Source organism: Salvia hispanica, chromosome 5 (genome assembly GCF_023119035.1).
Source record: "Salvia hispanica cultivar TCC Black 2014 chromosome 5, UniMelb_Shisp_WGS_1.0, whole genome shotgun sequence".
Classification (NCBI taxonomy): Eukaryota; Viridiplantae; Streptophyta; class Magnoliopsida; order Lamiales; family Lamiaceae; genus Salvia; species Salvia hispanica.
Genome location: NC_062969.1, coordinates 41,215,984 through 41,227,773, shown reverse-complemented (window position 1 = coordinate 41,227,773; position 11,790 = coordinate 41,215,984). Strand labels below are relative to the sequence as shown.

General features: G+C 36.4%; 1 protein-coding gene and 1 long non-coding RNA gene across 4 annotated transcripts; one reads left to right on the top strand and one right to left on the bottom strand.

The window, feature by feature from the left end:
• The first annotated feature begins 1,438 nt into the window (after window positions 1-1,438).
• LOC125191375 lies at window positions 1,439-2,214 on the top strand. 2 transcript variants are annotated; one of them, XR_007171092.1, is made up of 3 exons: window positions 1,439-1,540; window positions 1,650-1,776; window positions 1,906-2,214. It is a non-coding gene; the product is annotated as an uncharacterized LOC125191375 (long non-coding RNA). The 2 variants fall into 2 exon arrangements; XR_007171091.1 differs by lacking the exon at window positions 1,439-1,540 and having other exon boundaries at window positions 1,548-1,776.
• A 2,730-nt stretch (window positions 2,215-4,944) lies between these two features.
• LOC125190252 (LRR receptor-like serine/threonine-protein kinase ERECTA) lies at window positions 4,945-11,017 on the bottom strand. Of its 2 annotated transcripts, XM_048087498.1 has the most exons (28): window positions 10,928-11,017; window positions 10,448-10,812; window positions 9,975-10,113; window positions 9,741-9,812; window positions 9,586-9,657; window positions 9,414-9,485; window positions 9,265-9,336; window positions 9,115-9,186; window positions 8,953-9,024; window positions 8,797-8,868; window positions 8,648-8,716; window positions 8,497-8,568; window positions 8,346-8,417; window positions 8,202-8,273; window positions 8,044-8,115; window positions 7,900-7,971; window positions 7,753-7,824; window positions 7,591-7,662; window positions 7,449-7,520; window positions 7,312-7,383; window positions 7,154-7,225; window positions 6,983-7,051; window positions 6,834-6,905; window positions 6,675-6,748; window positions 6,456-6,584; window positions 6,024-6,371; window positions 5,580-5,950; window positions 4,945-5,512 (listed from the first exon to the last, which is right to left on the bottom strand). In XM_048087498.1, exons 2-28 carry the CDS (start codon window positions 10,527-10,529, stop codon window positions 5,153-5,155), a joined length of 2,937 nt encoding a protein of 978 aa, XP_047943455.1. In that variant the 5' UTR covers window positions 10,530-10,812; window positions 10,928-11,017; the 3' UTR covers window positions 4,945-5,152. The 2 variants fall into 2 exon arrangements, with proteins under 2 accessions (XP_047943455.1, XP_047943456.1); XM_048087499.1 differs by lacking the exon at window positions 10,928-11,017 and having other exon boundaries at window positions 9,741-9,801; window positions 10,448-10,830.
• Between the last annotated feature and the right edge of the window lie 773 nt (window positions 11,018-11,790).

Genomic DNA, 11,790 nt, shown 5'->3' with positions numbered 1-11,790 from the left:
CCTAGAGCATGATTTGCTTGCGGCTGTGAATTTGCTAAATAAAAGGATAAGTATCATGACTTGATTGAAACGAATAATTGGTTATAACAAACAATTGGGTAGATGTTACATCTCATTTATTTGCTTACATGTTACATGTGACTAATTGAAATGTTATACGTTACATGTGACTAAATTGTGACACAAAGTCTTTGTGCTCTAAAAATATTGATTGGTGTTTAACGATATTTTCAATTTTGTGTCGCCACGTGGCACGTAACATATAATATTATAAATACCACAATGTAATATGCATTTGTAAAAGTTGTGGATGGATTTTGACATATTGGATGATAGTTATAGGCATACTGCATTTCATATTAGTGAGTTTTGCATTATAGATATAGACTGTTTAGTTTACATTATATATATAGACGTTTATGGAGTAGTTTATTTTTGCATTATAGAAAATTTATGTTTATAGTGCAACTCAACAATATAAAAATGCAATCTACCTATAACTATTATGCAATCTGCATAAATCCATCTATAACTTCCACAAATATATATTGCATGGTAGTGTTTACATGTTGCATGTTACATGCCATGTTGCAGCACGAAATTAAAAGTACATTGTGACTCTAGTTAATTATACGCCCCAATGCTCTCCTCCTATAGGTTATGACAAATTTTAATGGATCGAATGCAATCCAAAACCACATAAAATGTGCCTTCTAGAGCTAAGCTTAATTCATTGTTAAGTACTATTCGATGCATATTGTCAAATTATGGAGTCTAAAAGACTAAAAGTATTACTCCATCATTTCTCTCATAATTGAATCATTTTTACATATAGCAATAATTAGTACTCTCTCCATTCCTCAATAGGAGTAGCTCTTATTGTGGACACAAGTTTTAAGAAATGTAAAGAATACTTAGTAGATTGGAAAAGTTAGTTGAATATTGACTCACTTTTTTATATTAGGGGTGGAAGAAAGCTAGTGGAATATGAGTCCCACTTGTATATAAATGATATGTGAGTGGAATGAGTTGATGGAATGTGGAGCCTTTTTACTATTTATAATAATTATGAACCAGAATTCCTGTTTGCGATTGAACCAAAATAGAAAAACGGAATTCATATTCGCGAAGAGAGTACATATTAATGATAGTCTCACCTTGTTTCCATTAAAATTAGTTTTATACTGCTAAATATAGAAAATAACTTGCAATTTATTTGTTAACTTTTTTTTCTTTTTCATTTTATACATATTTTCTCTCTCTTTGTTCTACTTTACCATTAATTATACTCTCACATTTTATGAATAGGATTACTGTTTATGGTCAATAAAAATCTGAAAGATAGATCTCCTATTGGACTCCTCCTACTCTATCTCTCATATACAATAGAATAATATTATAATTATGACCAATTTTAATAGATTGTGACGTGATTAGGAGATCCAGGCTCGTCGTCTGAGACAACAGTGAGCAAAAGGCAGATTTTTAGTGTTGCTAATCCAATCATTGATGATGGCAGCTTCTGTCCAAATTACCCACGGTAAGCATTTCATACTCCACAAAATCTTTCCAACCTTTCTTTCATATCTACATACAATTCACAGATAAAATCCCTATATATTACTCCGTAATTAGTTCAATTTGTGTAGAAAAAGGAAGGAAGAGCCTGAAATGTAGTATGTGATTATGAGTGGAGAGATTGTTGTAGAAGGAAGTGAGTGGGAAAAGGAGAGATAGCAAGAATTCAAGATTCAAGCATATTGAGCAGCCAGGCAGGTAAAGAACATAAAGCCCTGCAAATTTAATTCAGAAGCAAAAAAGGAAAGAAAAAAGATTGAATTTTTTTGAAATCCCAGTTTCCGTTGAGCATTAATTCCTGTACATACTAACTAGTATAATACACAGGGGAATACATAAAGCGACCGATTTTTGGGGCGATGGCTCGGAGGCGGTGAAGGGATCAGAGAAAAGGATTGGGAATGAAGAAGCTCTGAATCAGCACATGAGTTTGTGTAAAAAATTTAAGAATCTAAAAAGTCCAACTCAAACTCATCATCAGCTCATCTCTGCTCTTCAAGATTTTTGAGGGATAGAATATAGTATATAAATTGTTTTCTTCAACTGATATGTTAGTTGCTTGTAGTCTGTTCCATTTGTTACAAGATGGTACTAGTATTTCAACTTTCTGGTTCAAGATAAAAAAAATCAGCACAAGTCTATGTTTATGCTTGCGATGATAAAACATTATGATGCCAGAATTGATGTTGGGATTGGTATAGAGCAAATACAGTTGGAAATACGATACTACTATTAATTAGGGAATCCAACAGATCCATATCTATGCAACATGGAAACACCTGATTTACATGGCATGGCAGGGGAAAATCATTTGAAATATTGAAAAAAGGATCCCCATAATATATTCTATGGAAGCAGGGTTAGTTGAGCTATAATGAAATAAATTCAACTTTACACCATCAGCATGAGTATGGTTACCAAAAAATATATCCCAACTCAAATATCACATTGAAACACTATGGAATATCAAATAGAGAGATCAACACACAGAATTTAAACACCTCAATATTTATAAAAAAGACCAAAGATTCAAATTATAAAAAAATTCTTGATCACAAATATGAGCTGGTACAATTATCACAAGTTGTACTTACATAACAATTCAGAAAACTAGTTCACCTGCGAGAGCTCAATCCCTTTCACATGAAAGGCAGCAATCATTCCTCATCAATTATCTTTTGCAAAAGAATAGAATCTCCAATTCAAATATGTGGCAGTCAAGAACTTAACTGCTATCTCTGGCCCTCGGTTTTCAGTGGAACTAATTCACTATCCTGCTGCTTATCTGTCGGGTATTGCAGGATAAAAGATCAACTGAATCGATTATCCAATGATATCAGTTAAGGATTTCATTTCGGGTTGATTGAAAGATTTTGACAGTTAGACTTACAGATCGAGTTGAGACCGTACGCTATCGAGTTGAAGAGGCCCTTAATACAAGTATTAGGAAACGAGGAATAAGAAGTAGAATCTCATAAGGAGTTTTATGCCAACATCAAGAACAGAAAGCCAAAAGATGTTATGAATGAAGTCGTTAAAAGAACCATGATCCAATCAAGGCCTGTCATATGACAACACTTAGCCCTCTAGAATTACACTAGTTTTTTTTCTCTAAATTCACATTCAGCAACACACTATAATACAGCTGCTTTCTATAAATAGTTGGACTTTCACGACAACATAAAAAATATCGGACAAAAATACTTTGAAGTAAGATATATAAAAACCAAGTATTATTAGATCATAATCTGGTATATATCCATGTGAACAATATAGTTGATAGGTAGGCAATGAGCATATTTTTTTAACTAGCTTGTTCCCATTTGGAAGAGAGTTCACCTTCATATCTGGCATTCCCACTGCCATCAAGAAACACTTTAATCAGCCAAATAGGGGACATGAAAGCATACAAAAATCCAGGTCACTACATACACGAGTGGCATTCTTGAAAATAGGTGAAGCCGTTGAAAAGAATCGCAGGCGCATAAAATGTTACATAATGAACTACCTGCAGGTATAAAAATGAGAGTTAGAGATAGATGGTTGTGGCCTAAACAGATTAAACAACAGTTGCATTTTATAATAAAGTAACAAAACATTATAAACAAAAGAAAACATATTCTTAGCTACATTCATTGACAGATTTCATTTGAGCTTCATTTTCATCATCTAACTGCTAACACAAGTTTTAGATTAGATGATTGACAGAGAAATGCCAACACATGTTGATTTAAACAATTTCAAGGCATAACCAAAAGAAATACTATTGCATTGCATGGTGCACGTGAAAAACTAGATTTAAAGTAAAGTAGTAAAGTAGCTCTAATACACCCATACTTGTAATAATAAATTGTAAATATAGCATACGAACGAGAAGAAATCAAATTAACATTGATTTTATGTGCTCCTAGACTAGGAAGTGGTGTTACATATAAATGAAACATCGGCTCTAATCAGTTTTAAGTGCAAAGTGAAAGCAATTGTAGTGGTCCATAGGAAAGAAGCAACACAAAAGAAATGAAGCATCCCTGCATATTTAAAAACTAAAATGAGACGAGTAATTACCCAATGATGCTGAAGAAACAGTCCGAATTGTTGAGGAAGAATAGAATAGATAATAGCAGGTCACAACTCACACTATGAATTGATTGCCATCAAAATACCTACATCTAGAAAACCTCCAAATGATGTTGGAAAAGATGAAGAAAAAGGGTCGTTATGCTCAGATGAAGAAGAGCTTCAGACCTCCTTCAAACCAACTTTCATCCATGCACCTTTTATTTTCTTATTCTTTATTTCACTTTCTAATCCCAAACAAAATATTGTTATTCTTTATTTCAGTTATCGACTAATTAACAAAAGAAATGAGACTGAAACAGAGCCAATATCTGCATAAATGTAGATACACACTAAAATTGTGATTAGCATGTCGCATTAATTTAATCTCCTAGCAAAAAAATATACTACCATCAATTTATAGCAGTATAGAGTAACGTTGCCATTTGCTAATAACTTCAATATCACTTTGTCGAATTTGAATAAGAGCCATTGCCCAAGCAGAGGTGAGGCAACTCCCCGAGAAGGTATTGTTGTACATGAGTCATAAGATAGAGCTCGACCAAGAATGCATTATTAAACACGAGCCACAACACAACCGAGAGCAATGTATAGATCAACCGAGGTGTTGTCGTATTAGCATGGCAGGTACAGGATGGATGCAGGGCCATAAGGTGGACCCTATTTCACAAAATTAAACCCACAACTGCAACACCAACACCACTTCTGTCAAGATAAGAGGTCCACAACAATTATTGCTCCATTTTAATTTTATGTACCCCCCATCTGCCTAGGAGTGTGAGCCCAAAATATCCAAGAAAGAGTGGTCGTGGTCCCTTTTATACATACCCAAAAATCCCACTACTACAGTACAATAATTGATATTTCCAACCAAATTTGAAACTCACATCTCAAATTTGATTAGGTGCTAAATAATTAAGCAGACAGATAGATCATAATTACAACTACTGCTGCTGCTGCCGCCGCCGCCACTAAGTTTTTCTACATTAATTCTTGTTCACACGTTGTTCTGAGAAATCACCTGCCCAAATTCTAGGAATAGTTGGGCATCGGATGTGCTCATGGAAGGGCAGTTGATCAAGTGAGTCGTCTTCAGATTTGCATACTCATCCTTATAGCCTTTCCCAGATTGGAGGAGAGACACCGGTGCTGTCGGTTTAGCATCCGCAGGTGGGGGCACTAAGCTCCCCAGCACACGAACCACCTCATGCATCGTTGGCCTATCCGACGGCTGTCGCTTCGTGCACAACAGAGCCAGCTGAAACACCTTCTTCACATCCCCCAGATCCGAGCAGGTCTCCGAGATCTCCGGGTCCACAGTTTCCATCACTGAGTTGTTTGCTGCCTTTTCCAGAATCTGATATAACAAAATCATTTTAACAAATCAAATCCTTCATTTCTAGTAAGCCTCAACAAAAACTCACCAGTTGGTGTAGATTTGACTCGTTGTCCACAGCTTTCCATCCGGTAAGCAGCTCAAGAAGCACAATCCCATAGCTGTACACATCAGACTTCTCTGTAAGACGGTTAGTCCGAGCATATTCAGGATCAATGTAACCAATAGTTCCCATCAAGAACGTCGAAGTGTGAGTCTTGGATGTGCATAGGCTCTTGGCAATGCCAAAATCCGTGAGATGAACTTCGTAGTCCTTGTCCAGTAAAATGTTGGACGACTTCACATCCCTGTGGATGATCCGAGGGCTACAGTCGTGGTGAAGATACGCTAGCCCCTGTGCAGTGCCTAGTGCTATGCGAAGACGGGTGTTCCACCCAAGTTTCTTCTTCTTTGTAGTCCCTGCAAGATTGCATTTTTTCATCAAGATTCACACGTCTAGACATAGGTCATGATCCAATCCCACAGAGCTTACCATGAAGGACGTCCCAGAGGCTTCCGTTTTCCATGTAGTCATAGAACAGAAGGTATCCGGAAGGGGACAGTGAATATCCTTGAAGGCTAACGAGATTCCGATGCTTGATGCTCCCTACCGTGTTTAGCTCGGTTTCAAATTCTTTCAAACACTGGGGGTAGTGAGAGTAGAGTTTCTTCACAGCCACAGGCCTGCAGTTCTTGAGTACACACTTGTACACAGTGCTCGATGCACCATATCCAATAACATATTTCTCGCTTAAATTCTCCGTCATCCTCATTATGTCTTCGTACACATGAAGAGCCATGTTCATGTGAAGGATAACAAGCTTTGGAGACGAGTAGTTAACTATACACGAGACGAATCCATCTATGAGAATGTACCTATAGACAAAGCAAGTATATGATGATACTGAAACACAATATGGCAAACCTGGCTTATCGAGAGGCCCAACTGTGAAAGTCTTCGGATGGTGGGGACGACAAGCTGCAATCAAGATCATCAGAAGAATCACCATAGCTCCAAGAGCTATTCCGAGTATAGCTGCTTTAGAAATCGAGACTGCAAAGCAAAATGCGATGATAATATTAGGCCATTAGTAAGCAACATAAGTCATCAGAACATGGCTTTCTTGGGATGGCATGCCCTCACCTCGCTCAGTGGGTCGAGGTGCACGGCAGTTTGAGCTGAGCCAATAGCCACAGAGTCCTGGATTGCCTACAAAACTGAAAACAGGAAAAGGTGAGGAGTGTTTTAAAACCGAATTAGAGAACTAACGACTATGAAGTAAACTAAAGAGGAATATCCAACCTCTCAGGTGGAAACCTGGAGAAGTTCTTTGCTGTGGGAATAAATCCAACAAGATTGTTGTATGAAATGTTCCTGTAACAATGAGAGTGTAAGGCACAGAAACTGCATTACACATTATGAGTTAAACATGGCTTTGACTGTGAACCTACAGCACGGTAAGACTGAGGCAGTTGGCAAGCGACATCACATCACCCGATATATTGTTGTATTCCAGTTTCCTACGAACAATCCGTGATTAAAAAGGAAGGACATTTCTACAAATAATAATAATAATAAAGAAAGATGGCGCAAGCGCACAAATGCACACACACAGGTCTTACAGCATGAAGAGATTTTGAAGCTGGCTAAGCTCATCGGGAATTTGACCAGAAAGGTGATTATTTGAAAGATCTCTGCACAACAATTTGAAAAGAGAGATATATATGATACTCCATTAGTAAGTTCTGAAGTTATAAATTAGTAGTTCGCATTTCCTTACATCTCCATAATGCTTCTCAAATTGCCAAATTCAGCCGGTATGTAGCCCGTCAGAGCATTGTTGCTTAAATTTCTGCAAGAAGGCGAATAATATTTAAGTTGTGCAAGAAGCTGTGCACAGAGAAAATGAGAACTCACAGTTTCAAGAGATGTTCCAGGTCGCCAAGAGAGGAGGGCATATCACCGCTGATGTTATTATTGGAGAGGTCTCTGTCCCAGTCAATCAAAGAAATGAGATAACGAGCCTAACAGCCGAATGAGCAGTTGAATGAGCACTTACAGCGTGTCCAGATTGCCAATACGAGACAACTCAATGGGAATGGGGCCTCTGAGATTGTTGGAGGATAGGTTCCTAACCATCAAATTAAAGAGTGAATTTCAGAATTCATTTATGTACAAATGAACATCAAGATGATCAAGTCAAAGTAAGGAGTAAACTCACAAATAAGTCATGCTTTCAAGCTTTTGAAATGCCAAGGGAACAGTTCCATTCAATTTGTTTCCATGCACGTTTCTGTCAGAATGTAAAACTTGAGACCTATGGATCTAATTCTAATGCAATGACCGAGATTCGTGATTAGAATCTCACAGGTTGTTAAGGTTTGTGCAGGAGCTAAGATTATCTGGTATCGGCCCCTCCAAATGATTGTTAGCTATATTTCTGCAAGTAGGAGGTCAAACTCTGCAAAGATTGGTGGTATAAGATGGATGACTCTATGAATCAACTACTTACAGATCAAATAAGTCTGTAAGCTTCCCAAGTTCTGGTGGAATACGCCCTGTCAGCTGATTATCATTCAATTCCCTTAACAAAACAAACAAGAGTCAATGATTGCCAAACAGAGATCCTATCACTATCGCTAGTGTTATGAGTAAAAGACACATCCTTACAGATAGTGAAGCTTTGTCATATTTCCAAGCTCGGGGGGGATTGATCCACTTAACTTGTTTGCATGAAGATACCTGTTCCAGATGATCACCAAACATTACATAATTGTCTAGGGAGCTTTCTTTCAAGACTTAAAAATAACTTACAGTTTCTCTGTGTAGGTTAAATTTCCAAGAATTGGAGGGATCGTTCCACTCAGCATGTTAAAACTTAGGTCTCTGAAACAACAGATATATGTGTGATTCAATTTCAAATTCAAATGTCAGGAAAAGCAAAGTAATGGGTGAAGCTACTTACAGCACTGCCAATGCCTGCATAAGACCAATAACTGATGGAATCTGCCCAGAGAAATGGTTATTCTGCAAGGACCTACAAACGCAAGGATTTATTTGGTAGTATTAAATTAAAAACAGTATAAATAAAAGCACCCACAAAACCTAACACTTACAAGGTAGCAACTTGAAGAAATCCAATATTGAATGGAATGTCCCCCGTTAAATTGTTATACGACAAGTCCCTAGCATCAAAAAAGAGTTTTCAACTTAACCACAGCAAACTTGTACCATAAACCAAATATGCTGCCACTCAGATACATACAAAACCTGGAACGAAGTGCAGTTGCCGATGTTTTCAGGAATCGGACCACTCAAGCTATTATTTCTAACATCACTGCCACATTACAGACACATAAACTGCTCTGAAAAAAAGTGTTCAAAACGTGCCAAGAGCTTTAAGCAAGGATGAACAACTTACAAATACCACAAGCCGGATAGCTGACATATATCTGGAGAGAGTGAACCTTGGAGGTTGTTACCCCTCAGCCCCCTGAACCAAAAAACAAAAAAAGGAAATAAAACGACGAGTCTTCCCCCGACTGGGAGCAACCAAAGCCAAATTTGAGAGAGATAAACTCACAGGTATTGAAGAACCTCATTCCAGTACAACAATCTAGGTATTTCTCCACTCAATCTATTCTGAGCCAAGTCCCTGGAGCATGAAATGAAGCACTTCATCACAAATCTATCAATATCATAGTCGAAATGAGTCAGGATATAAAATACCCACAAAATTTTCAAGTTAGGAATCTGTGAGAGTGTTGAAGGGATTGGACCAATAAGCTGGTTGTTTTTCAAAATCCTGTCATGTAAAACACATTATGAAGAAGATAAATAAGTTGAAGCAAATCAAAATAATTGCAATTCAATTCGACTTACAAAGTCTCCAGTTGCTTCAGTTTTGAAATTGAGAAGGGAATATCACCAAAGAGCTCATTGAATGATAAGTCCCTGAAAGTAATGCAATCAAGATCAATGAATACTTCAGATTATTCATAGCATTTTAGCACATACTATAACGAAAATTACATGGATAAAAATATGAACTTACAAGCTCTGTAGAGCAGAGCAGTCCCCAATCTCATCCGGGATTTGACCAGAGAGCCGATTCCCCCTCAAGTCACTAGTTTGAGATGCAAAATCATAGAATTAGATTGCTGGAAACTTATTCAAATTGGAAACAAAATACTACTGTAGTAAATTTACACTGAAACTAGGCTCTTTAGCTGCCCTATAGCAGGTGAAATTTCTCCATCAAGATTCAAGCCTGAAAGATTACTACAATGCATATAAAAGATGAGCTTATTAAAGGAGGAATAAAAAATCAGTACAAGTAATTTCAATAATGATAAAATTGAAATCTCAAAATATACAACAACAAATTGCCAAATAATGGAATTTAAATTTGAAAAACAAAAGAAAGAATATTTACAAACTCACAGTGCAACCACATTGTAGGTGACATTATCACAGTCAATTCCTCTCCAGACGCAATGGTCTGAAGATGGAGTGTCAGTCCAGTCATACAGCACATTATCAACATCTCTGAATGACTTCTTTATCTCCAGCAAAACAATACCTTAATCACAAAGTTAAAAAATATTGATTAATTAAGCCACAAAATATCAAAGAGGGGAAAGAATGACAGTGTGTGTTTCAACATTATAAATAAAAAAAAAAAGTGTCACACAGTTGAAGGTTAAATGATGTAACAGGAATTTGAGAAGTCATAAGTTAATAATGACAAAAAAACACAAGGTTTAAGCTTTAAGGTGAGTATATGACATTATTATTATAAAATAAGGGCGAACAATAACAATAACGAACTTTGTTACATAAAGTTAGACAGTAATTAAATGAATAAAATACTAAACCCCAATTCCATTCCACAGAAGTAGTTCTCAAACACTCACCGTCAGCATCACAGTCCACAGAAGCAAAGCTCAGCAACACCACCACGAATCCGAGAAGAAATCGTTTGCAAGAAGTAGCCATAGCCCAGTTCTCATAGATAGAAGAATTGGAGCCTATCTGAACCTCAAAGATGAGATTTTATTCGATAGAAAGTGACAAATGAGGAAGTTGGTATTATTCTTAAACATAAAGGGATAAGCTAGGAAGAAAGATGAAGTCTTGCATTCACCGACATGAGTGAAAGTGAGAGAGTAAAGGAGGAAGATGATGAACAGGATATAACTACTTTGAAAAATGTGCAATGGAAAGAAAGAGCAGGCTCTGGCTTTTGTAATGTTCAATCACATCCTATTGCCAGAGAGCCCTGCAGAGAGAGAGAGAGAAAGATAAATAGTGCATGTAAGTAAATGAGGAGAGAGAAAGATGCGAATGGAAAGAGGAATCGTGAATTATTTTCAAGAGGGAAAAGGTTAAAAAACCTTCTGCCAAGTTTCTGGTACTAGACCTGCTGCATCAATTCATTACACCTCTCACTTCACACACTTCTTCTCTTCAATACACTCCCATCCATATCTCTCTCTCTCTCCTCTTCTCAATACAGTAGTCATAATTAAATTTCATATACATACAAGCAATAGAATCTAAAAGGTACCCACAACTCAAAATTAAATCTTTTTCAAAACACTTGAGCCTCAGCTTTCACTCCACTATAGTAAAATTACTTACACCCTTCTCTTTCTCTCTCTATCTCTATAATAAAAATCGAATCTTTATTTATTTTTTAAAAAATTTCAAATTCATATCAAGTCCCTATCTATGCAGGGAGGAGAGCTGAAGCTGGCAAAGCTTTCTTCATTGCCTCAGTTGACAATTAACTCTTTTTCTTCTCTTAAAATCATTATTTCTATATGTGTGAAAAGTATATATCAATGCACATATAGCCAGGCAGCTCCTAATAATTTCAGTCCTTTTACTTCTCCATTTTGTCCATTTCCCATATATATATTTCTTGGTAAAAGTTTTGAATGAGTGAATTTGTTTGCTTTTCTTGTTATGTTTGTGCAATCTCTTTCACCTCATGCCCATTTTCTCATATTGTAACTGCAGTTTTTTTGGTCAATTTGAATAAAACCCCATGCCTTGAATTGGATATTTCTATCTAATTTGAGTCCTTACTTGAATATATTCTTCAATAATAATTGGTGATTTTAGTTGCAATAAAATATACTATTGTATGTCCAAGAATAAAGTATAGTAGTAGTATAGAGATAATTTTAAAATTTTCACTATTATGCTTCTTGATTATATTTCATATGGCCGTGGAATGTAATTAACTATAAAA